Below are 27,868 nucleotides of genomic sequence, written 5' to 3'. Positions count from 1 at the left end.
TAACTGTAGCAGACAGGAATGTCATGATTCGTACATAAGAGGCACCACAGTCTAAAAATACATTTTGATAACGCGCAGTGTAAAACTACTTGGAATTCCACATAATAGACGGTATTTTACTAAACATCAACTTCAGAATATATTTTTTATTTGCAAAATATAGGGATTTTATTTTATTTCATAATATGAGGATATCTAGAATGATATTAAAGTCAAATAAAAAAATAATGATTTAAAAATTGAAAATACTTTTGAATTTATTAAAGAAAAACATACGCTGGGATCCAAATTTACCCCCCTTGGTCATCCTAAGGTTAAAGGAGACAGCACCACAAGAAAAAGATACATATTTCCAAAATATTTACGTCTCAAACATTTTTAAATTCCATAAGTCTATATTGGCGAAAAATGATAAAACTTGAAATATTATATTTATTAATTGGTTTTATTTTTCAATTATCATTTCCTGACCAATGACCATAAAGCTTTACATTACAACATATTCTAATTGTTAAGAAATATACAATTTCCATCAGTGAGAGCAGTGAAAATCCAGTAAAGAGTCCCAATAATCCTCCAAAATTAGCCAAAAAATCCAAAGGTCCATACAATTCATTGCGTTCAGAGTATATAAAATCGGATGTTTTAAAGAAGATGATTAATTTGGATACCGATACACTAAAAAAAATAATAAGCTTAAATAAACAGACGTCACTTTGTTAATATTTTTTAACTTTAAAATTAAGTTTATTTAACGTAGTGGAGTCACTGAAGGTGGATATTAGCTATTACCTCCGATTCCGTTGAACCTCCTTCGATTTGCATGAAAATTGGTGAGTGGTTAGAGGATATCTCAAGGAACAAAGGTGATATGGTGCCAACCTGCGCTTTTACCCTGGGGGTGGATTCCACCCCTTCTCGGAGGTGAAAAGTATTTTATTAAAAATAACCCCACAATTCGATAGAGGGGTAAATTTCAAGCAACATTTGTTATATAAATTTATTAAAATAAATCAAAACTTTTTGAGTTATTAAAGATCAAAAATTTTAATTTTTCTTGAGAAAAATGCATGTTTTTAACCAATTTTTCATCAATAACTCAAAAAGTGTAAGTTTTTACAAAAAGGTTATTATTATCAAAATTGAAGCTAATAAAAAATGAAATAAATCCCTTACTAGAAAAACCTTTTAGTGTTAAGTAAAAGTGAGTTATAGGTAATTGAATGTGTTTTCTTTTCGGCGAGTAAAAAAATCTAAGTATTCAAGCTGAAATAACGAGAAATTGATGCATTTTATAACATAAACCTATTAAACATTTGTCAAAGTACTTAAAAATATCTATCAAATGAGCCCCCGAACATGTTAATAGCGTTAAGATTTATACACCAAAATTTTTTCAAAATTTATCTTTTAAAAATTTTTCCAAAAAATGTTATTGTTTTTTTAATAACTCCGTTCATGTTTACGATATCAGGTTTATCTAAAAACTGTTTGAAAGTTAATTCTAAGTGCTATTTAAGCACGTTGAAACTAATCTTCTAAACCCCTTATTTAAAAAAAAGGTTAAATGATCCTGGTTGCATGGTTCCCACAGCAAAATTTAAGATTTAAACGTTTCTATCTCGGTTAATTTTTACCCGATAGAAATAGTAAAACAGGTAGAATATTTGGCATAGAAGAAACTCAAATTGGGTTATAAATAATTTTTTACGTATATTGAGTATTTTTGGAGTTATTATCAAAAGAATATGAGAATTACAATAACTTTAAAAATTATGATTTTTTTAAAATATATATTTTTTTCAAAAATATGCATTCTAAACCGGTCAAAATGATACAAAACATTACGTATCCTAGTATAAAGAAGTTCTTGTAAGGATTACTATAAATTTTAATTTTTGTGAAAATGGCGTATGTTTTATTTTTCACTTTTTCCTAAAAAAGTCGAAACGGTTCTTTTATTTTCATTATAACTTGCTTTATTACGACGCTATTACCTTGTTCTGAAGCTCATTTGATAGGTATTCCAGAGTACTTTGACAAATTTTTAGTAGGAATATTTTATACATTGCATCGTTTTAACGTTATTTAAGCTTGAATACTTAGATTTGAGTACTCGTAAAAAAAATACACATTCAATTGCCAATAACTCACTTTGAACTAACATTAGTTTAGTTCTTTATGTGAGGAATGCATTAAATTTTTTATTATCTTCAATTTCAGTAATAACTTTTTATAATAATAACTTTTTTGTGAAAGCTTATAGTTTTTGATTTATACGTGAAAAACCGATTTAAAACATGCATTTTTTTACGAAAAAATAAAATCTTTGGTCTTTAATAACTCAAAAAGTGTTGATTTATTTTAATAACTTTATATAACAAATTTTGCTTATAATTTGTCCCTCTATAGACTTGTGGTATTATTTTTAATAAAATAATTTTCACACCCGAGAAGGGGTCCCGGGGTAAAAGCGCAAGTTGGCATCATTTCACCTTTGTTCCTTGAGGTATCCTCCAATTACTCACCAATTTTCATGAAAATCGATGGAGGTTCAACGAAATCGGAGGTGAACATTTTCAGTGACTGCACTAACGTTTCCACTTTGGAAATTGTTCTCAAAATACAAAATATTATTATATTAAGCAAATTTTGTTTATTGGGGTATATTACAGAGTGTGGAAGACATCGAGGGGCACAAGAAATTATTATTTTTTTACATTTTTTCCAAAGTTGGATTTTATTGAAATCAATTTAAAATGTAATATTAATATGAGACCTGTATAAAACAAATTACTCTGATAATTACCCGGAAAGGATGAAAGGATTTGTTTTCAGTTCAGTGCCTCTATCCAGGTGCTCCGATGAGGAAACGGTTATTCCGAAATACGTATAAGCACATAGTAGAGGCTCTACACTGTAATCAAATCTGAACCATCTTTCCTTTTCTTTTATTGTTTTTCTGTTTTTTATAGTATAAAAAAAAAGAGACACAGATGGACAAACTAGGCTTACCCAGATGGATCTATACGTGTTCTGTTTGTAGCCCGCGCTCTAAAGGCAGAAAGCCAATTCCATCTAGATTGAGATAACTCAACATTATATGTTAAGTCAGAACACATTGGTAAACAATCACAAGCCGTGAAGTTGCCGTGAAATTGATGTGTTTTAGTCTCATTTTGGCTACTAAAATCTGGTAAGTTTAGTGTTTGTAATTTATCCGCAGCTTCAAGCATACATATTTGAATTCCAAGGTCAGTGCCACAAATTTTTGTTCCATTTTCTCCTGAAAATATCATATTTAAAGTTAAAAACAGAACTAAAACCTTCTCATATTAAATACTAAGGCTGCACCCACTTTGAATCTGTATTTCTCCGATCCGACGTCGGATTGAAAACAAACTCAAAGGGTATAACCCTTTGTGTCCCAGTTGCTCCAAGGTGGAACCACCTTTAAACAAATTTTTTCCTACTGCCCGAGTAATCAAGATTAACTGAGTACATAGCAGCTGGATTCAACGACAAGCAGTACACTGGAGCAGCATTCCTGGACGTAAGCAAAGCTTTCGACAGAGTATGGCACAAAGGGCTCATATACAAAATGCGAGGTTATGGGTACAGCGGAGCGATGACGAGGCTGATTGATCTCCTCGTACTTAGGCGGCCGGAGTTTCAGGGTTCGGATAGGACAAGTCCTGTCTGAGCTCGGAAACCCGGAGACTGGAGTGCCACAGGGAGCGGTCCTGTCACCTGTGCTGTACACAATATACACCGCTGACGTACCTAGAACACCAGGTACCCTAATGAGCCTCTACGCCGACGATACAGCGATAGCGGCCAAACACAGAAACGTAGACATTGCAGTGACCAACCTGCAAACAGCGTTAGAAGACATCGAGGAATGGTGTATAAAGTGGAAGATAGCCATCAACTCCGAAAAGACGCAAGCGGTACTATATAAGAAAGGAAGACAACAGCCAGAAGAACAGCTGACGGTGCTGAACAACCCCATCGAGTGGAAAAATGAAGCTAAATACCTGGGAGTCATCATGGAAAAAGGATTAACCTTCCAAAAACACGTAGAAGCCACAGTCCAGAAGGCCAACATGGCGAGAGTAACTTTAAGAGGACTCACAGGAAGAAAAAGTAAACTAAGACTAAAAGCGAGGTTAAGACTAATAAATAGCATAATATTACCGGTATTAACATACGCATCTCTCGCATGGGGACAAGTATGCAACACCCACAAAAAGAAAATAAAAGCGGTCCACAACAGCAGCATAAGAGAAGCAGCCAGAGTCCCAAGATACGTCGCAGAAAGATTCCTATTTAGAGAACTTCAACAGGTGAGAGTCACCGAAATGATGACAGATAAGGCAAGGGTCAAATTCGCGGAGCTGGAGCACCACAAAAGTCACATACTGCGAGAGATGCTAGGATATGACGCGTTCCACCGATGGAAGCACAAACGTCCTAAACAGCAAATAGTGGAATAAAGTGAATCGAATAAAGCAAACAAAGAGTGACAAAGTAAAAGAAAAAGTAAAGGTAAAAGTAGTAGTCAGTTCGTAGCTCGAAACGCCAAGTGCCGAAGAAACACACAACCCAAGCGTAGGTCCAACATCACGACCAGGTAAGAAAATAGAGGAAAAGGCGCAAGCCAAACAAAAAAAACACAAAAAAACAATAAAGGCGTAAGCCACCAAAAAAATCATCAAAAACAAAAAATCATAAAATTCTTGAGCACCAAGTTATAGGACCGAGCTCAGTGGGGCTTGGTACAATGACTTCGGGCCCAAGCAAGCAATTTTAGTACCGCGGATAAGTAAATAGAAGATAAAGGCATAGAGCGCTTCAAGCTGGCCTAGTTTTGTAATTCGATTAGGGCATCACATTGGAATCTTATTACCCAGGATTCCATTGTAAAGAGCATTTGGCTACGATAGTTGTGCCCCCATCGCGCATCAGCATGCTATTGGGGGGAAAGGGATGGCCTGGGGCATTGGAGCGAGGTGGGGTGATCCCTGTTTTAAACTCGGGTCAAAACACCTCGCCCTAATGAATTGTTACACCCGAATGTACTTTTTCGATAGGGTGGACATCTCCCACAGGTCGGGTTGAATCAAATTGCTTGCTTGTCCGAGTAATCGTACGCTGGGACCACCGGAAGGAATGCAATGTATAGGTCTTCTATTTCACCGATCACGAGATTACAAAATTCTAGGATCAATTATTCATAGTGTACATCATACATTTGGCGCGCTAACAAGTGGATGACAGTGAGGTTATATTATTGCTGTATATAAACAAACCTTCTTCTACTGCTACAAGATATAAATTATGTTATTTTGTTGATAAATTGATGTATTTATATATTACCGTATTGAGAATTTATGAAATGCGAAGATAACTAAGTGAATTTTGATATTTTGTTTGGTGGATCCAATAAGGTGACACTGGGCCATCGGTAACTAGTAGATATGTTTTGTTACAGAATTCCAAAATGAAAAGACCTCTTTATTTGAGTAAAATAACAAGTAATGACGCTTACGATTTATTAAGAGATATGCCATCGGATGGATCTGGTCCTAAAAAAAATTGTTTCATTCCATTTTACGCTAAATAATTTTTTCGTTTGTGGCCTAGTGGTTCCACATGGTAAAATTTTTTTTTATAATAATTACAAAATTTTAATGTAAAAACCTTTATTTTGTATATTTTTTGCCCTGTATATTTTTTGTATATTTTTTGTCCTAAAAACAAATTATTCACCATCTAATATAAACAAAAAAATTGTCCGTCCGCAAAGCGTAGTAGGAACTACTCTTTAATACCTTGAGTTTGTTTTCAATCCGACGTCGGATCGGATCGGATCAGAGAAATACGGATCCAATGTAGGTACTCACTAATTTAGAAAACGTAGCACATAATTAAGAGCCTCATAACTTTATATACAGGGTTATTGATTAGTAGGGTTAAGCTCAGTAGCTCTGGTATAGTAATAGATAGCAATAAAAGTTAATAACAAAAATTTTAGCCACCTTTGAGCTTCACATTACAAAATTAGTTAGAATGTTACAGGGTGTTCGATAACACAGTGGCAGACCAAACCTAAGTTTTTTTAAATGGAATACTCTATTTTTTTTTTAGATTCGAAATCCTGTTAACTTCTCCATCATAAAAATATAAAGGTTTGTTATGTTATACAGGGTATTTACAAAGTTATAACCAATTTTATATGAAAATCGCAACAAGTCCAAATCCCTGTATAAATAAAAATAAGCAAAACAGCAATGGTTTATTATTGTCATATTTTTTACGTATTGTCAAAATTTTCAAGAATAATTGATATTGCTAATTTTCTTTATATCAAATACAGGGTGAGTCAAAACGCAAGTACATTATTTTCTCAGTAATTTTAAATGTAACACCCTGTATTTTATATCACTATTGAAAAGTACCATTACCGTACTTTAATTTTTAGATAACATTCTCTATGTCTAAATTTATTAGTTTTCGAGATACTTTCATTTTTCAATGGACCAGTAGCGTGGCCACCCAAATCACCAGAATTTAATAAACTGGACTGATTTTTTTGCGGTTACGTTAATAATGAAGTTTATAAAATACCTCCAACAACAAGGGATGAGATGAAAAATAGAATACAAAGTGTATTTCGATGTGTTAATTTACAAATGCTCCGTAGAGTAAGTAGCTCATTCAATGATCGTTTTTAGGCGTACATAAATGTGTTAGTACCGCGTGTTAGGAGATAATTTTGAACACCTTATGTAATTAAATATTAAAAATATTTTATTAAAAGTAGCTTCTAATTTTTTCAAACATGTTTTTTGCAAAATGTATGACTGATAAATTATATTTTGTTCTATATTTGTTACATTGTTACATTTACATACAAAAGTAGTGTTTAATTGTCTTCACAAAATTTGTATTTTGTGTAGTGGTTGTGTTTTTGTTTGTAAAATGTATTACTAATAAATTATTTTTATTTCTTTATGTGCTACAATGTTACATTGATTACCGGATTGATAATCGGTAATCTTCAATTGTCAATTCAGTCATGGCTTACTTAATATTTAGATAAATTTAAACACCTAAAATAATTTGCTCTGAAAAATGAAAATATCTCGAAAACTAATAAATTTGGGCATAGGGAATGTTATATAAAAATATACAGAGAGAGAGAGAGATTTTCCTTGTCCGAAACATGGACACTTAAAGTCTATGCCGCAAACTCACAAAAAACTGGCGATTAAAAATGTCACTACTACGCTCGATACATACATAAACAAATATATTGCTGTTTACTGAGTAAAAAGTGACACTGGTAGACGCCTGGCGGGGATTACTGGTCTAGTCATAATTGGTCAAATATTATCGAACACGGGTAAAAATTATTAAATTACTAATAAGGATATTACCAAATGGGGGTGGGAGATAAAAGGGAGAAAATTAAGTGGTGTATGTATTTTTAATTATGCTTCTTCTTTTGACATCATAACCATGGATGGGTCTTTGCCTGCCTTCCATTTAGAGCTTCCTTTTCATACATACAAACATTCATTTTTATTTTTATAGAAGAGAAAATATTTAGATGGTTATTAAAAAATAACGGTTGGTGATAGAAAAGTAAAACTTTGGGACTGTATGTAAAAAATGGAGGCCAAGAGATGATGCCTACCAAAGCACAGGTCGTCCACCAACACGTTGGACTGAGACTGAACGTTGTAATAGCAATTGGATGCTAGAGGCACAAGACCGAAATAGATGAAAAATTATGAGGGAGATCTATGTCCAGCAGTGGACAAGCCAATATTGAATGATGATGATGATGATTGTTTTACTATTATCTATGCAATTATGTACAGCTCTAACTTACTTGGCATATAAAATCCCACACATCCACAGTAATATAAAGTAAAGTTTGTAAGGCACTCTATTTTACAATTTCTAATGGTGTATATTTTGAAAAAATGCAAATCTTTTTCGTAAGAAAAATAACAATTTCTTTTAGCTACATCATAATTCTTTAGAGTGTTTGAAGTTGTTATCATGGAGGGATTAACACCAGCAATAACAACCTCATTTTCCGGTACCTAAAAAATTAAAACTAAATTACAGATACATATTATTACACTCAAACTCCGAATTTGGACAATGTCCGAAATTTTTACTCACTTCGCGATGTGGACAACGTGAATTACCCACGTCGCGGAGTGAACATTTTATTCGGACATTGGCCGAAGCGAAATACCCAGAACGCGTTGTGGGTAAACAAAAGTACTCAATTGCCGAAATAAACACGTTCACCGCAGATTGAGCAAATCCATAATACCCATAACGGATTGTGGGTACAGTGGAACCCCGATAAGTCGGCCCCCGATAACCCGGAAGTCCGGCTAACCCGGACCGATTTTCATCAGATAAACATTTTGATTTTCAATATTTTGCATTTTTCAATTTAATTGTGGCTTATTTCCAATCAAAATAGTTAATTATCAGACAAACCTTTCAACAATAAAAATGTATGTAATATAATATTTGAGAGATAATGTGTATGTGTGTAATTTGAACTGTACGATATTAAAAATGACTCATAGCACACGCCGCAGAAATAACAGCCACCTGTCTGTAGTATCTATTCCTTTTTATTTCAAACTGTCAGCATTGTTTAGGAAAGAATATTTAAAAAATTCTTTTATAAACAATGGTCTTTAGTATTGTGTGTCTTGTATTGTTCGCTTCCACTTGCTTACGTTTGTAAGCAAAGGTACTGTGCATATTTATAAATACATTTCATGTTATTTCAATTCTAACGGAGTTTATCTGTAAGTATACCGTATTTTATTAATTTTTACCATATTCTCCGGCTATCTCGAATTTTCGATAACCCGGATCGGTCGCGGTCCCGATTAATCCGAGTTATCGAGGTTCCACTGTATTTGCAATTTGTGCAAACGCCGAAGAGCCCCCAAATACAAACATACCCTACACTAATTCCATAATAACAAGTAAAATAAAATCAAATAAAATCAAACAAAATTAGTTTGGTGTTTAAAAAAAATTAAAACAAACAGTTTAAGTATATTTATTTTTAAGAAATCATATAATAGAAGTATAACTTCTTACGTGCGTACAAAGTACACACACATTCTTTTTTTTAATACAGTTACACAGTTTCCTCGTATTGCGTCTATGGCAGATTTTCTTGAGCAAAAATTGCACAAAGGTATGTAAGTCTCGACCTGCATGTCTGAACCGTGAGAAACGCATTTCGGCGTTTGCGCTAACTAGAAATACCCACAACCCGACTTGAGTAAAATAGATTACCCACGTCGCCTTATGGGTATTATGGTTTTGCTCAATCTCCGGTGAACGTGTTTATTTCGACAATTGAGTACTTTCGTTTACCCTCAACGCGTTCTGGGTATTTCGCTTCGGCCAATGTGCGAATAAAATGCTCACTCCGCGACGTGGGTAATTCACGTTGTCCACATCGCGAAGTGAGTGAACATTTCGGACATTGTCCGAATTCGGAGTTTGAGCGTAACATATATACTTCAAAACTATGGATTCGACTGTATACAAACTAAAATGTAACCTACTCTGAAGTATCCATGACTTAACAAAGGTAATCTTGATGGAAGGTGAAGTAAAACCTGCAAGGGAAGTTACATTATTGATTATAGCAATGTTACGTACGTGTCACATGAGTTTAATAAAGAAACAAATTAATATTGATCTTTTTCCAATATGAAGAAATAATAATTTACGTACAAGTTCCGAAAGTGATATTTTCAGTAGCGGATCAAGACATTTGCCTTGAGAGGGGAAACTTGTCTCAAGGGGTACTGCCATTAAAACACCAATCAAAAAAGATTAAGAAAATAAACCCAAACTACAACACCTTTTTTCCGAAAGTTCTGGGAGACTTTGGCAACAGTGCGTCGGGAACTAAGATGAAGGCTGAATATTGTGACATTATACTCATAGGCGCGCTAAATGGACGTAATATAAATTTTATTAAAATATACTTATCTATAAGTCAACAATAATCTATTTTTTAGACCTAGATCCCGCGTACAAAAAAAGTTGATTAATAGCAAGCTAAAAATTTCTTAATAGCTTAACGGTGTCTAGTCGGACAAACTTTGATGTATGGGATCATTGGAACAGGGAAAGTTTTAATTGTGGAACAGGTTAAAAATTTGGAACGTCAGATTACGAAAACATTTTATCTATTTTGTGGGACAAAACTTCAAATTGATTTGTTTACCATTTAATTAAACTCTCATGCAAAAATCAGACTGGTGTTTGTGTTTATCACCAACTGGGCATTTTAATGAGTTGAATATGAAGAACATGTCAAATAACAGGAGAAATGTTGGTTAGTAATAGCAGTCTGATTTATGCACGAGAGTTTAATGAAAGGGTAACAGATTAATTGGATGTTCTGTCCGACAAAATACATGGGACGTTTTCGTAATCTGACGTTCCAAATTTTTAAACTGTTGCACAATTAAAACTTCCCATGTTCCAGTGTTCCCGTACATCAAAGTTTGTCCGACTAGACACCATTAATCTATTAACACATTTTCAGCTTGATATTAATCAACTTTTTTTTGGACGAGGGATCCAGGTCTATTTTCAAATAGTCCAACAACTTAGTTCTATTACACAAAATATAATAAATTAATCATAAAATACACACTACTTCTCTATGGATCAACACTACCGAATTCTTAAAATAATACACTACTGCACTGAACAGATATCGATACAGATAACAGAACAGATAAGATAAGATTTTGTTTGTGCACGAATCGTGCCATTACGCAGAAATCTGACGCAGGTTTGTCAAAATGACAGTGACTATTTCTCTATGTTGCCTAATCAGTTATTAGTTATAATATGTTCGATTTCTTGTTATTGATAAAAAATTTTAATAGTTCCAATCTAACACAAAATCTAGGCATGGGATAAAAAAGTTTATTTGAAGAAAATGTATTTCTTTGTTCTCCTTAATGGCGGTACAGGGTCGTTTTTTAATATTGAATTTAATTACAGAGTAATTTCCCGATACTAACATATTTCTCAAATTGGGCTTTGTACCGCCATTCTTTACTAAACTTAAGGGCATAGAAATCGGCCCACTTATAAATTTGGTCATTTTTGATGTCTCATGTTGTCTAAACCTGTTGGCCGATTTAAGTGATTTTTTTAACATGTTATAGCCCTATTCTTTAACAATACCACTGCAATAATATTGTTGCTAAACAGGTAAATTTTCATTGTATTCCGGGCAACGGCGGATCCAGCAACATTGCAAGGAGGGGGCAATGAAATAAAAATTTTCTCGTCACTCGCGTATGCAGGATTCTTTTTCGGTTACTTTATTTTTCTTCATGTACCATGTCCTTTCAGAACGTTGGTTACTATCGTAGCTATCTTAATTTTATTCACTGCCACCCTAAATCAACCACGAAGTGCTTTTTCGTCCTGGACTGTGTTTGCCTTCTATTTTCACTTGCATAATATTTTATAGCAATCTATATTTGAATCTTCTCATCACATGTCCAAAATACTCCACTTTTCTCTTCTTGATGACTTCTATAATCTCAGTAGTCTTGCTGAGACGTTCTAGTATTGTGGAGTTGCGAACCTTCTTCACCCAAGATACTTTTAAAATTCTTCTATAGGACCACATTCCGAAAGCCTCAAGGCGATTTAGGTAAGTAGATCGATTTTATTCACAGTCCAAGACTCGACACCATAAAGTAAGACCGAGAACACGTACTTTGGAGAAATCAATACACGGTGTTTCTAAATAAATGCGACAAACTTTAAAGGGTAATTCTGCATGAAAAAATAATGACAGTTTGCTTTATAAACATATGTCTGCAAATGCTTCGTTTCCGAGATATGGGATGTTGAATTTTTTCTTACAAACTGACGATGTATTTATTGTAAGAAAAAATTCAACATCCCGTATCTCGGAAACGAAACATTTGCGGACATACGTTTATAAAGCCAACTGTCATTATTTATAAATTGGAAAGCGTTTTTCTGTTTTGATGACGCGCTACTGTAGCCTTTAAATAACTCAAAATATTCGTGAAGCCGTGTCAAATATTTAGTCGCCTTGTTTGTCACTGTATAAACTAATAAATATTTTTGAAAAATTTAAACGCAGAATGAAATACTACTCTATTACCAAGGGCCGAAATTTCCCTACAGAAAAAGGTTTCTTTTGAATAAGATATTTCAAATTAACAATCTCACTAAATTTTCTCTTTTTTTCACCCCTGTAACTTACTGAAATAAATATTATAGAAGTTTTCAGGGACTTTCTGCCCTCGATAATAACATAATTTTTCATTCTGCATTTGAATTTTTCAAAAATACTTATTAGTTTTCTCAGGATTCGAAAAAAAAAATGAAAGCATTTAAATAGCATTGGAGCCGAAATTTTGCGCCTATCCGCTTAAAAGCTTCGTCTACTATGGCCATTGGGATGGTACAATTGTTAATTTCGCAATCAGACTATATAATAGTGTAATGTGTAGTGTTGATAAGTAAATATTTTGTTACTTAGTAAAGTCGACTTGATTGTCTTTACAAAAAGACCCTAATTGTATCCGAACGTCTGCGGTCCCTCTGGTGAGTACCGACCCCAAAGGAATTGAAATTGGGATTAAACTTGGATTGAAGAGAACCTTGGATCCAAAGCACAAAATAACTAACAATACAGAAGCGAGACTCAGGCCGAAAACGGTAACATAAATTTCATGCTCATGCGTCACGTAAGTGGTGCAACCTCACTTTTGCTACTGACAGTGACAGTTGTTTATCGTTAAATTTTATATTTATATATGTTTTATTTTATATTTTATTTATTTTTCTAGTTAAATTTTATATTTCATATTTAATTAATAACTATTTGTCTTGTCAAAAATATTACATCCTTTGGAATGGTCTATTCCTTAGAACATCAAGTTCTATTCTGTAACTGGTGCACAAGGTCAAGTATTTCGGTCCCAACAAAATCAATGGAAACGACAGTCAGATTCGCTTCTGTGTGGTTAGTTAATCTGTGTCTAAAGGTAGGCTCTCTTACCACTGAGCCATAGAGGAGATAGATGATTTATTAAAGAATCTTGATTTTACTGACCTTGTAACCTTGAAGTCCCGATTTACAACTTGCATCAATATCTTCTCTAGTCGATCTAAAACTTACTGATAAGCCATTTTTAAGTCCAGAGAAGAGCGCCCTTCTTGGATATGTGTGTTTACCTAAATGTTTAGCATAACCAGTTTCTATAGTCCAATCATTATTAGTTTTATCAGCCTTGTGAAAATTTAAATTAGATACACTAAAAATAAAATATTTTATTGCAAAAATAGTTTATAAATAATGCAAGTAATGAAATAAAGGACGTTTTCACAATCTGTTTATTTACATCCGATGACCGGTTTCGCTGCCTATACTTTGCACAGCATCTTAAGCCTCATTAGATGAATCACCTGAAGATGCTGTGCAAAGTATAGAGAGCGAAACCGGTCATCGGATGTAAGTAAACAGTTTGTGAGAACGTCTTTAGTTTCATTTCTTAGTATGGACTCACATGCAACCCAGTCATTATTTTTATAAATACAGTTTAAAACTTTAATGTACAATTGAACATAAAAAATGTTAAATAAAAAAAACTACGGTTTCGTTTTGATTTAAATCTGTCTCCCTCTATCCTCCGATAGTACTATTTCTAGGTCTACCTGTTGTCAAGGAGGCTCAAAGGAAGACAAATTTACACCAACACGACGTAATTTCTCGATATAAATTAACAGTATTTATATCGAAGTATGGTTAGAACGCCCTCTAACGGAGAATAAGTGAAACGAATTTCGACTAGATTAAAGTTTTCTGTTTAAACCTCTGTTTAACGATGTTTAAATTAAAACGAAACCGCAGATTTTCTTATTTTACTAATGCCATACTCTGTATTATAGTAAACAGACTCGTTTCATACAGGTTCTCTGAACCGCAAATTGGAATATTTTCCTAGGGGTGCTTTTTGGTATTGTCATACCTGGGTTAAACAGAGAACTTGAATCGAGTCGAGATTCATTTCACTTATTCCCCGTTAGAAGGCGTTCTAACCATACTTCGATATAAATAGTTTTAATTTATATTGAGAAACTACGGTCGTGTTGGTGTAAATTTGTCTTCCTCAAAGCCTCCTTGACAACAGGTGTACCTAGAAATAGTACTATCGGAGGATGGAGGGAGACAGATTTAAATCAAAACGACACAGTACATTTTCTTATTTTACTAATGCCATACTCTGTATGGCATTTCTAATAAATGGGAATCGATAGAAGATAGTGTAGCTTATCAGAATCTCATAACTTCAGAACTGAAAGAAGTAGAACATCTAAATGAAAATGCATTAGATATAGAGGTGACAAACATGCGAATAAACAGTGCGATTCGAAACGCTCATAGCAAATATAAGGAAAAAAGAAAAAACAAGATAGATAAACTTACTCAAGCTACTAAAGACCTTATAAACACAAGAAGAGAATTGAAAAACAAATACACAGATAATTTTGCAGCACTTAGACAGTTAAACAAAGATATCACAAAATCCATTCGAAAAGATGTCAGAAATTACAACACTGAACACATAACTCAAGCCATTGATAAAAATAAGAGTTTAAAGGTACTGCGCCGACAAATGACTGAAGGATCGAAAAATATTTGTAAACTTGTAAATAAAAAAGGAGAAATAACAACAAATAAGGAAGATATTTTAAAAATTGCTCAAGATTTTTACTCAGAATTGTATAAGCGAGAAGAACTTCCAGATCCTGATCAAAGTCAAATACCAAAAGTTCAAAATGTAGGCTCAGAAGACATCCCAGATATCAAAACAGAGGAAATAAAATCAGCCCTCTCGGAGATGAAAAACAATAAATCACCTGGAGAAGATGGGATAGTCATTGAACACATCAAAGAAGGAGGAGAAACGTTAATAAATGTGTTGAAAAAGATGTTCAATGTTTGTTTGACAAGAGGCGTAACCCCCTCTCAGTGGCATAATGCAATAATAACCATAATGCATAAAAAAGGTGACATTTCAGATCTGGTGATCATCATAAAATGCTTCGAGCATTGGCGGACTGCCGCATTGACTACCGATATATCGCCTTGATTAAAAGTATCTACGAAACTGGTACAGCTTGTGTTCGACTTCATGAAGATACCAAGAAATTTAGAATAGAACGTGGAATTAGACAGGGTGATACTATCTCCCCGAAATTGTTTACAGCTGTTCTTGAATATATGTTCAAGCAAATGGAAGGAGAGGATAATATGGGAATCAATATAAACGGGGAGGATCTGAACCACCTAAGATTTGCCGATGACATCCTTTTAATATCTGATAGAGTTGATAAAGCTACAAAAATGCTGCACACGCTCTATAAAGTGTCAAAAACAATTGGTCTTAAAATTAACACCTCAAAGACAAAATTTATGACCAACCTTGTAGTCAGCGATAAAATTCAGATTGAGAGTCATAGCATCGACCAAGTAATAGCTTACAAATATCTAGGGCATGAGATTCGCTTAGGCCGAGATAACCAGACAACTGAAATACAAAGAAGGATAGGTCTCACATGGGCTGCCTTCGGTAGATTAAATAATATTTTCAAGTCTAATATTCCAGTTTGTTTAAAAAGAAAGGTTTTTGACCAGTGTGTTTTGCCGGTTCTTACATATGGTGCAGAAACACTAACTCTGACAAAAAGAACAATAAATAAAATAAGAGTTACACAACGCGCTATGGAAAGATCAATGTTAGGTATTACCATCAGAGATAAAGTACCAAACCTAGAAATAAGAAGAAGAACAGGAGTCACGGAGGCAGTTGAAAGAATAGCCATGGCTAAATGGGCTTGGGCAGGACATGTTGCCAGACTGACGGATGACAGATGGACCAAAAAGATTCTGGAATGGCGACCAAGGCAGGAGGCATATCGAAGCAGAGGACGACCACCGACTAGATGGACGGATGATATCAAGCGCATCACCACAAATTGGATGCAAGAAGCTCAAGATAGAAATAGGTGGAAATTTTTACGGGAGGCCTACGTTCAGCAGTGGACAAATATAGGCTAGTTGATGATGATACTCTGTATTAAAGTACACAGACTCGTTTCATACAGCAGAGTGAACCGCAAATTGGAAAATTTTTTCTAGCGGTGCCTTTTGGTATTGTCATACCTGTGGTAGAGAACTTGAATCGAGTCGAAATTCACTTCATAAAAAATGTTATTATGATCAAAGTCAAACAATTATTTTAAGTAAAAAAATATAGGGAATAATCAGATCTTTTTGACATGCCATTCCTATTCCAGCGAGGCATTTCATTGGCTAGAAGTAGTGACGAGTATATGACGTCATTATTATATTTGGTGAGATGTTAAATGGTAACTGACGTCTGTCATAATACATATTGGAGGTGAAGTATAATGTCAAATTATTATTTTCAAATTATATTTTATTAATTTAGTTTACATTTTAACGACAGTTTATTTTTTAAACAACTTCACTTTCCCTTCCCTATCCTTGATTGGTGTTTTAGGTACAGTCACAATCACTGAATAGTTTACACCTTTATTTTTATATTGTATAGTAATACTGTAAAATCGCAGTATTGTACGGATTTACTATATGTCAAATTGCTTGTCAAAAATTTTAGTGCGTATTGAAAAATAAAAAAGAAGTTATTAAAAGCGTCCAAAATGCCGTTTATATCACGCTCAAAACCAAAATAATTTTAACTCAATTTTATTTAAAAAAATGCCTTTCTATACTTTCAGTTTTGTTAAATTTTGTAAAATAGATTTATTTTATTTTTATTTTTTAATTTTAATCAAACTATTCTGGGTCCGCCACTGGTAACGTCACTTTGACGTAAAAGGTGCGTTTAAACGAGGTAAAAATTCAAAAAACTGGCCACTGGATATTAAAGGGTGTAAACTATTCAGTGATTGTGACTGTATATAATATACCTCGTCTAATTTACTTACCGTTGCACGTCATCCGCGCCATAGCCTGTGACACGATACCAACACGAAATATCTAGGCGGTAGGTGTGTTCCCCTTTAGAATCATTTTGATTCTAAAAAAGAACACACCCACCGCCTAAATATTTCGTGTTGGTATCGTGTCACAGGCTATGGAGCGGATGACGTGCAACGGTAAGTAAATTGGACGAGGTATAGTCTTATTTTATGGTAGGTTTAGTTATGCGTTAATTTTAAAATACGTTTCTGGCTAAATGGGCACAGTCCCAAAGGAAATAAAGGAAGAAGAAAAAAATAAGCAGACAAAGTCTTACATAACCTTCCATAGGACAATATGTCTTTGACAATTATATTACAGAGAGTTACCTTTGTTTCACACTCTTAAAGACAAAGAGAGACCATGTAGCCGGTAGCTGCTGTGGTAAATACATATATTAATTTTATATACCTACATATATGTTTTTTATTTTGAAACAGCGCTTTCCTGCTAAACTTGACGTAGGGAAAAAACTAATATATGAGGAAAAATTTGTTGAATTTGCTTGCCGTCAAGTTTGTATCGGGTTATGATGTCATTAAATCTATGACCGGCATGCCTAATTATTTGACTTTTGGTTTACATTCATACTTAGGTACGCATTAAATCATACTTACACAAAATCTTTAAAGATATCAGATTTGTCCAAAATATTAAATGAGTAACATATTCCATCATCAGTAATAATTGGAACAAATATTGTGTCACATTGAACACGCCTACCCATATATTCACACTCATTCAAAGGGCTTCTACAATTAACCTAAAATAAATTGGTACAAATTGTATAAACAAATTCATTAATCTAATAACTCTCCAGTTAAATACACATATTAAAAGCGTAAAAAAATTAGCATCTTCGTATTTGTAAAACTAAGAACTGTAATATAAAGTTCGTCTCCTATGGAGGTTACTGATCTGTTCTCACTATTCTCTATGATCTATTGTCACAAAAATAGTCATTAATATCGATTCAAAAGATTATTTCTCTCTTTATGGTTTAATCCGGGGTATACCCAGCCGGAAATTTTAGTGAAGTACACCGACACCTTTTACTATGAATAGTTTTAACGGTGTCGGTAAAATATACGTGCAAATGCAACATCTGTTGACGTCAGAGAGCAGCCTACTTTGTCATACCTAAAGTGACTCAAAACACAACACCAAAAGACAGTTGTTCAATGTTGGTTAAATAATTGACCTAACGGAGGCGACGATACAGCCCAGTCTAGTTATTACTGTACCGTTTTAATTTTTCAACATGTTCGTGAGAGAGAGGAAATGACGAGATGATTGTGAGAGATACGCATGAGGAAGTAACGACTAGTGTTAGGGAAGGTGTGGAAGAGACTGATAAACATGTGAAAGTAGGATTGCACCAAGACTCGGTGCTTACTCCTTATTTATTCTCATTAGTTTTGGACCAGATAATAGTGAAACTACAGGGTAACATTCCATGGTGATTAATGTATGCCGATGATGTAGTGTTACTATGAAATAGCGAAGAAGACTAAGAACAAAAACTGGAACAGTGGAGACAAGCCCTGAAGTAAAAAAAGTTTAAAATTAGTAAGTTGAACACAGAGTATTTAGAATGTTCATTTAAAGATGGAGTTACTACAAATAAGATAATATGTTTGGATGGTGAAATTATTGTGAAAAGCAATAGTTTTAAGTATCTAAGATCGGTATTACAGAGTAATGGAGAAATAGATGGAGATGTATGCAGTAGAATTAGGGCTGGATGGATGAAGTGGAAGGAAGCGAGTGGTGTGTTGTGTGACAGAAAAATTCCAATGAAGCTGAAGGGAAAATTCTATAAAATAGCCATAAGACTGGCTATGATGTACAGAAGTGAATGTTGGGCAGTGAAAAAGAAAGAGGAACAACGAATGCATGTGTCGGAAATGAGATTGCTTAGATAGATGAGTGGAGTGACAAAAAAGGATAAAATTAGAAATGAGTATATTAAGGGAAGTCTAGGTGTGGCACCAATTTATGCCAAAATGAGAGAGCATAGGTTAAGATGATTTGGTCATGTTCAACGTCGAGACGTTAATCACCCCATACGAAGAATAGCTGAAGTGCATATTCCTGGAAGGAGTAGGAGAGGAAGACCAAAGAAGACCTGGGGGAAGACGATAAAGCAGGACATGTTGGTAAAGGGAATTAACATTGATATGACCCAAGATAGAATTGTGTGGAGAAATGCAATTAGGGAAGCCGACCCCGCATAGGGATAAGGCAAAGAGAATGATGTTATAAGTTCACCATTCATATTTTCTGTTCAACTATTTGTACAAAAAACCTAATCGTTTTTGAGTTTTAATTAAGTATAGTAAATAATAGTGGTATTGCATATCTTACTTACCTTAGCTAATACTTCGTAAAAATTTTCATCTATAAATTTTCCCCATGCAAAACCCCAGGTATGAGGACCATGGTCACAAACTAAACTTATATAGTTTAAATTATTTTGCCTATAATTTAAGATATTATTTATTTTACAAGTTTTTGATAAACGAAGCAGTTGACAGTAAAAGTGATGTAAGGAAGTTTTGTACTAAACTTACGTGCATAGAAATCAGCCCACTTAAAATTTGGTCATTTTTGGTGTCTGATATTTCCTAAACCTGTTGGTCGATATAAGTGATTTTTGAACATGTTATAGCCTGATTCAATAACAATACCACTGTAATAATATTGTTGCTAAACAGGTAAATTTTCACTGTATACCGGGTGTACAAATCAAACTGTATTTTTTTCTCAAAGTTCGCATCACCCTGTGGAATATTCTAGCCCTTATAAAATACTGAAATTAAAACCAAACTATAGCATCAGGTTTCCTTAACATTCTGTTTTTTGATTGATTCGTTTATGTTAGATAATAAAAAAGTTAGATACTGTAACAACTACACATGTTCTTCATCATACACGATGTTTCTAAATAAGTTCGACAAACTTTAAGGGATAATTCTGCATGAAAAAATAATGACAGTTGGCATTATAAACGTATGTCCGCAAATGTTTCGTTTCCGAGATACGGGATGTTAAATTTTTTCTTACAAACTGACGATTTATTTTATTGCTTTAAAACCGGTTGAGATATGCCAATGGAATTTGGTGGGTTTTAAGACGTAGTTATTGCACATTTTTTGACGTACAATTAAGAATTTAATATTCACTATTAGCGCGCATACGTGTAATATGACCGATCATATTACCCGTATGCACGCTAATATTGAATATAAAATTCTGAATTTTATATCAAAAAAATCTGCAATAACTATCTCTTAAAACGTACCAAATTGCATTTGCATATCTCAACTGATTTTAAAGCAATAAATAAATCGTCAGTTTGTAAGAAAAAATTCAACATACCGTATCTCGCAAACGAAACAGTTGAGGACATACGTTTGTAAAGCCAACTGTCATTATTTTTTCATGCAGAATTACCCCTTAAAGTCTGTCGCACTTATTTAAAAACACCGTGTATTGATAAATAATATGTTTATATTGTTAAAGTACCTAACTTTTTATTACCCAACATAAACGAATGAATCAAAAAACATAATGTTAAGAAATATTGAGGCTATAGTTGGGTTTTAATTTCAGTATTTTATAAATGCTAGAATATTCCAAAGGGTGATGCGAACTTTGAGAAAAAAAACACAGTTTGATTGGTACACCCGGTATACAATGAAAATTTACCTGTTTTGCAACAATATTATCCCAGTGGTGTTTTTCAAGAATCAGGCTATAACCGGTTTAAAAAATCACTTAAATCGGCCAACATGTTTAGGAAATATGAGAAATGACCAAATTTTTAACTGGGCCGATTTCTGTGCATGTAAGTTTTATTTTACCGTGAGTGAATGGACTAATAAAACTTTCAAGGGCATAGCGCAAAATTTCGGCTCCAATAATTTTTAAATGCATTAATTTTTTTCGAATCCTGAGAAAACTAATAAATATTTTTAAAAATTTAAACTCAGAATGACAATTACAATTACAAATTTAATTACAAAAGATTACAATATTACCGAGGACCGAAAGTCCTTTGGAATAAACAAAAAGTTTCTTTAGAATTAAAAATCAAACTAATTTTTTTTTCACTAAACATTATAGACGTTTTCAGTGACTTTCGGCCATCGGTAATAACGTAATCTCCAATTCTGCGTCTAAATTTTTCAAAAATACTTAGTTTTCTCTGGATTCGAAAAAAATGAATGCATTTAATAAGCATTGGAGACGAAATTTTGCGCCTTTCCCCTTAATATTTTAGTTTATTGGCATACATCACTTTTGCTCGCAATGGCTAAGTTACAACTATATACTTACTCATCCTCAGTTAGATCAACATTTTCAATAATTTTTCTTGTTATGTTTGTATGGTTATATAGAGACTGGTTTGTCTTTGATTCTGGACATATTGTTACCGCTGGAAACGGTATGGAGTATATCTGAGTTTCTTGGGTAGCAAATGTCACAATTACTGGACTTCGAATCCATTTGTGATACACTTCTAGAATAGCGTACACACAACTTGATAATGCTATAACAAACACTATAAACCACCATATTCTAAAAAAGTCATTAATAAAAAATTTAAAAATTTCACTTCATTATCAATTTAGAACTTTAGTACAAGCACTAAGATTTTTTATACATTTCTTGCAACACCTATAGAGCGATTTATTTGTCTTTATATGCAGACTATGCAGAAGTACGTTACGTTTTGGAATAGAAAAAAAAAACAAATAAAATAAATAGATTTTATTACACACAATTGAAACAGACACTCAAATACTATTTTCCTACATAATCTCCCAACAAATTCAGGCACTTATCATAGCGAACTAGCTTTGAAATGCCATTGTCATAAAATTCTGCCGCCTTAGGGCTGTTTCACATTATAAGAATTTTGAACGTGCAAGGGTTTTCTGGTGCGGTAGTTTTGACGCACCTATCCTTTTCACACAATAAGAATTGATTATTTTTATTGGTATATATTTTCTTTTTGTCAGTTATTATTTCTTATGTTTTTAATTAAAAGTTCAAATTTGTTTTTATAATCGTTGTTCTACTAAGTTATTTGTGGGATCTTGGATTAGCTCATCTAATTAGCCCATACAATCTATGTAATAAACTATTCTAAATGGGAAATAAGCCACAATTGAACTAAAAAAAAAAGATTTTATTAACGTTTCGACATCCGATTTGGGCGTCGAAACGTTAATAAAATTATTTTTTTAGTTAAATTGTGACTTATTTTCCATTTAGAATAGTTTATTACAAAAATTCCACAAGGAAATAGCTTCAGAAAAACATTATAACAACATTATAACAACATTCTATGTTTTTCATGTACAGAATTTAAAAGACCCTCTGTCATCCACTCATTTTTAAATAATGTTACCCTCGTTTTAAATGTTGTTTTTAGATAATTTCACACAAGACGTGACCGCCGCCCTACTCCAGTCTTCACTGAGTCGTTTACCCTATAAAACTAAATATAATTTCGTAAAATAAAAGGTATAGTTAGTGTATATTATATGGAGCGAAATCAAATCATAGCGTTGTGGTGACTTTATCGTCGAAGAAGAGAAATAAGAGGAACCGAACTCATTGGGTCCATCCTATTAACGCAAAAAGATACGATTTATTTATTTTTATATTCACACATATTGATGGAACACTCTCTATAATCAACGTTAATTGCAACTATGTAAAATAAAATTTATTATAATGTACTTAGCAGTTTTAATTACTGTTGTTAACAGTAACATATAATTAATTGTGCTGTACTTATAAAATGTGTTTCTTTCATACACCATTCCAAGAATTTCTCGTCAAGTTTCTATCTTTATATATTTCTATTGTTTTGTCCCAAAGAACAGGTCTCGCTTCAATTAATGTCATTAATATTTCACCATCAATCTGAGACATCATAATATAAAATAAATGCACCTAATTTAAACAGCCACAAAGTGTAAATGAAAATAATGTACCAAACAACCAAAAAAACTACCTTCGTGCGACTGAACGACAGTATCATATGAAAGGATGCATTAAGCCCCCTATGCTACTGGGTGCGTAAAGACGGCATGCGGCATGGCTGCCTTCTGTTGTTGTAAGCGAGGGACGGCATAAACACGGCGACTTCCCGAACGTTCCAACCACTGTCTAGTGAGAAAGGCTCTATATGATTACATGTGCCACCAATGGAATGTCGCCGTGCGTTCTAACCCTCGCACGTTTAAATTCTTATAATTTGAAACAGCGCTTAGACTTCAACCAGGTTTTCAACGCCGTCCGTAACTCCACATCTAGGGAATAGTACGAATAGCAAGAGACAAATCGCCAAATGGAAGAAGATTATTGGGACGACCAAGGAAAAGATAGTTAGACAATGTCAAATGAGGCTAAAAACCGAAGTAAAACAGCCTACATTGAGCCTGTTTATAAAGTAGGAAGAAGAAGAAGAAGAAGAAGATTTTTATAGTTGAATGAATGATTTTTTTGTGAACAGATAAACGGATTCCGCTAATTTTTTTTGTTACTTTTGATTTTTCTTTAGCATTTACAAATAGTTGTGCAAAAGTTTGCTCAAGCTTCTTTTTTGTACTTATACCGGATGGAAGAAAAGAAATGTTTTTATGTTAAGTTTGAGGCACCCTGTAGGGAGGGCGAGGTACAAATGTGAATATACATCAGAATCGTATTGTAGTCTTATGTTTTGTGAACATTTTGTTTTTGGAATGGCCCTGATATATTTAGAAATAAAGAAAATAGGTGGGTTTAATCTTTAACATGTGTTTTAACTTAAATAAAACTAAATTAACAATATAACATAACAGTTAACATAACTTTAAAAACAGAATGACACATAAGGTAAAAAGTTAACTATTTATATGGGAAATAAGCCACAATTAAATTGAAAAAATAATTTCGAAGCCCAAATCGGGTTTCGTTGTCAAAATACAAAATAGTACTAAAATAAACAAAAATGTTGTTGCTAACGTAAACAGTTCTTACCAACACCTATAAGAGTTATTTGTTGACCAGGTAAGCAATAAACACAGCGCAACATAAGAGAGACGAGATTGTTTAATGGAGGCTCTGTGATGTTTTGGGGTGGAACTTCCTTGGCAATAAGTAAGGATTTGCATATTACATATTCGCAAAATATGTAGTATGTAATAATGAGACAACAACATAATATTAATGTATACGGTATACCTACTGTTGTGCTCATTCCTGCATACAAGGTGTCTCAAACTTTTGTTTCGGTTAAAACACATGTTAATCTACCAAATCGTATATTTTATTTGTTTCGGAAGATATCAGGGACATTCAAAAAACAAAATGTTCACAAAACGTAAGACTACAATAAGATTCTGATGTATACTCACATTTGTACCTTGTCCTTCCTACAGGGTGTCACATACTTAACATAAGAAAAACATTTCTTTTCTTCCACCCGGTATAAATACAAAAAAGAAGCTTGAGTAAACTTTTGCAAAACTGTGTAAATACTAAAGAGAAATCTAAAATAATAAAAAAACAGTGGAATCCGTTAATCTATTAAAAAAAAATCAACTATAAAAATGAGCATAATTTTCTATATCCCTAACTTTTGACGAGCAGTTTATTTTTAGATATGACTTACTAAGAGATGTTTTTGATCCACATAAATCATCGGATACAAAGTGTTGTATCTTTTTGGCCATAAGTATATAATAAATGTGTCATCCTTACCAATTTAATAAATAAAACTTACTTCTCAAAATACGTTCTCTTTTCTCCAAAATATTGCACACCATGAATACCGGAGAAGTTGCTATATTCTCTTAAATATTTTCCAAAACGTTTACAACATGATTTTTTCGTCGATCTGTTCTTTCCCATTTTGAAATACGTGTACTTCCGTCCCGTGAAAATAGAACAAATAAATTTTTTTTTAGTATCCTTGCGATATACTTTGCTTAATTACATTTTTGGTAATAAAATACCAGGTGCGTCTGTCCTATCTCTCGAAATCAAAATGTCGGGGCAAAGAAGTTATTTATATTCCAGGTATGATTGCGAAATTTAATATATTTTTTTTGTTACCATAGGCGAGCCTTTTATATATTTTTTTTTGCGGGAGCGTTGGACTGGGCACTTTTAAGAGTGTTGCAGGGTGGAGTAGCAAATACTGTTAGTGGAGCGGGGGACATAGAAAGTGGTTAACTGTAGCTTAGAAGCTATGGAATCAAACATCATCTATCCGGACAGAGGCAGGAGAATCCGACGATATCAAAATAAAACGTGGGGGATGTATACTATCACCACTGCTGTTTAACATCTATTCTGAGGAAATCTTTCAAGAAGCAGTGGATGATGTTGAAGCCGGAATTCGAATTAACAGAGAATGAATCAAAAACATAAGATACGCAGACGACGTGGTGGTATTCGCTAATAGTTCTAAAGCCCGCAGGAATTACTGAACAGAATCGCAGAAGTCAGTCAGAGATACGGAATTTTACTGAACACTAAGAAAACACAATGTATCATGAGCTCTAAGAATGAACAGCAATTTGGACGAATCAGTGTGAATGGTCAACACATAGAAAGAGTAAAAACATATACCTACCTTGGTACGAACGTCAATGAAAATTGGAACCATTCCATAGAAATCAAATGTAGGATAGAGAAAGCAAGATCTGCATTTCAAGAAATGGCAAAGTTATTCAAATGTCATGATTTGTCGATACCCATAAAAGTCAGGTTACTACAATGTTATAACTTTCTTATACTGTTGTACGGAGTTATACGGAGTCTTTGCATCCACTACTGGACATAGGCCTCCCTTATTTTTGTCAATTGTGCTCTATTTTGAGCACTTTGCATCCAATTTCTTGACATTCTCTTGAGATCGTCAGTCCAACGAGTAGGTGGCCCTCCTCTACTTTTTTGTCTAATCTCGGCCTTCACTCAAGTAATCTCTTCGTCCACCTCCCATCACTGATTCCAAAAATTGCAATTTTTCGATTTTTTTAAAGCTTAACCCCACGTTTATCTCGAAAACTATGCATTCTACGAAAAAACTTGTAAGAACATTTTTTGCTTAGAATGACAAAATTTTTTTTTTTTATTAGTAATAACCCGCATCAACCATAAAAGGTTATTAGCGGTGGTACAATTACGATACATATTAAATTGATATAAACTATGAACTATAGAGTTTTTACAAAGTAGGTTTTAAATAGGGAACTTGCATCAATTTTTAAATATTAAAATGATATTAAAAAACATAAGGCAACATGATCTTAAAACGCTTGCATGCGAAAAAAACAAAAAATTTTAACCCGTACGCTAATTACGACGCTTTGAAAATGCTATAAAATTCAAATATCTTAGGAGGCCCTTGAACGTCCTTCTATTGGTTCGACGTCACGGGTCACGGCCAACCGGGCCTAGCAGTCGGAAACAACGCGATTAGGGTAGGTATCACGGGTTTATTACATTTTAATCGTCTTTAATGGAAAATTCCTAGGTATTATTTATGTTCATCTTATATATTGTAATAAGTAGTTCCCCAATCAGCTTAGTTTTAAACTGAAATTGATAAAGTTGAGTGCTACTTTGTAAAGAGTTTAAAACGCATAATATGACGGACGAGGGTTTTTCAAAAGCTCAATCTGACTAACTTACCTGCCGTTGATGTCTTCATGGTGGCAACTTTTATAAAAAGTAGTGAAAGCTATTCTATTGGAGAAATGCGAGGTGTCAAGTCAAATAAGTAAGAGTTATTAATAAGCATGTTTAAACCGTTTATAACAATATTTTGGTACCATTATATTATAGTATACGGTTTACCCCGTGGGTTTGATCTACCTACCTCTAATCGAAGGATTTCGTATATCCTGGAAAAGATTACGGTGTAATTTGCATTATAATAAAGATTATATTTTATTGTAATGTTTATTAGTACCTACTGGAGCTTTTCATTATTGTGTTCAAAGCCTTCTGAGAAAAGATTATGGTGATTAGCAGACGTACCGATAGAACGTGTACATAGCCAACAAAATCCTTCTTTACAAAGTTAATAATACACATAAATAAGAAGAATCATTATTGTAATTTTACAAGTTAATACCTTTATCATCTCAGCTTATACTTACACCGCATCCCTCGGTAGACCGCAAGCTATAGTAGAAACGCAACTGTAGACCGCATACTATAGTAGCACCAATACTTTTTAGTTACTCTTACTTTTATTACTAAAAGTTTTGTTTATTTTTAAGTTACTTGTTTCTTCTTTGTTCTTCAACACAAGAAACGACAAAAGTAATTTCATAAAATAGAACTTTTTGATACATGTCAACAGAGATAAAATGTTAATATTTTGCCTGTCACAGAAAAAATCATTTTTGCCACAGAGTAAGACAAGATATTTCAACTATATTATTTATCTATGGGCAAACTTCATTAAATGCAATAACCCACTGAACGGGCAAACGATACGAGTGACCTGTGACGTCAGACCTCAGCTCTCGCTTTTGAAGTTGTTTGAAACGGAAATTTTAGGCGCAGAACTTTGATCAGATGTTGTACGTACACTATTCATTGTTAAGACGTAATATTTTGAATATAACATTTTAAAACATAAATTAACAATTTTATGCAAAAAAATTTTTTAGTGCAAGTTCCCTATTGTTTATAACATAGCAC

The 27,868-nt window shown here is 33.5% G+C and overlaps 1 protein-coding gene across 2 annotated transcripts; it reads right to left on the bottom strand.

Moving 5' to 3' along the window:
• Positions 1-426: 426 nt before the first annotated feature.
• Positions 427-27,630, bottom strand: LOC126889555 (pickpocket protein 28-like). 2 transcript variants are annotated; one of them, XM_050657931.1, is made up of 9 exons: positions 24,933-27,630; positions 21,491-21,733; positions 19,521-19,629; positions 17,767-17,912; positions 13,193-13,394; positions 9,627-9,680; positions 7,901-8,117; positions 3,016-3,286; positions 427-678 (listed from the first exon to the last, which is right to left on the bottom strand). In XM_050657931.1, exons 1-9 carry the CDS (start codon positions 25,058-25,060, stop codon positions 453-455), a joined length of 1,596 nt encoding a protein of 531 aa, XP_050513888.1. In that variant the 5' UTR covers positions 25,061-27,630; the 3' UTR covers positions 427-452. The 2 variants fall into 2 exon arrangements, with proteins under 2 accessions (XP_050513888.1, XP_050513889.1); XM_050657932.1 differs by lacking the exon at positions 9,627-9,680.
• Between the last annotated feature and the right edge of the window lie 238 nt (positions 27,631-27,868).

Source organism: Diabrotica virgifera, chromosome 8 (genome assembly GCF_917563875.1).
Source record: "Diabrotica virgifera virgifera chromosome 8, PGI_DIABVI_V3a".
NCBI lineage: Eukaryota > Metazoa > Arthropoda > Insecta > Coleoptera > Chrysomelidae > Diabrotica > Diabrotica virgifera.
The sequence above is the reverse complement of the archived record's forward strand: the minus strand, read 5'-3'. Positions and strand labels throughout refer to the sequence as shown.

Coding starts and splice junctions, on each gene's coding strand:
- LOC126889555 (XM_050657931.1), bottom strand. CDS start 25,060: ATGGGAAAGAACAGATCGACGAAAAAATCATGTTGTAAACGTTTTGGA. Junction 19,630..21,490: donor GTTGATCTAACTGAGGATGA/GTAAGTATATAG, acceptor CTTAAATTATAG/GCAAAATAATTTAAACTATA. Junction 8,118..9,626: donor TAAGTCATGGATACTTCAGA/GTAGGTTACATT, acceptor TTAATTTTTTAG/GTACCGGAAAATGAGGTTGT.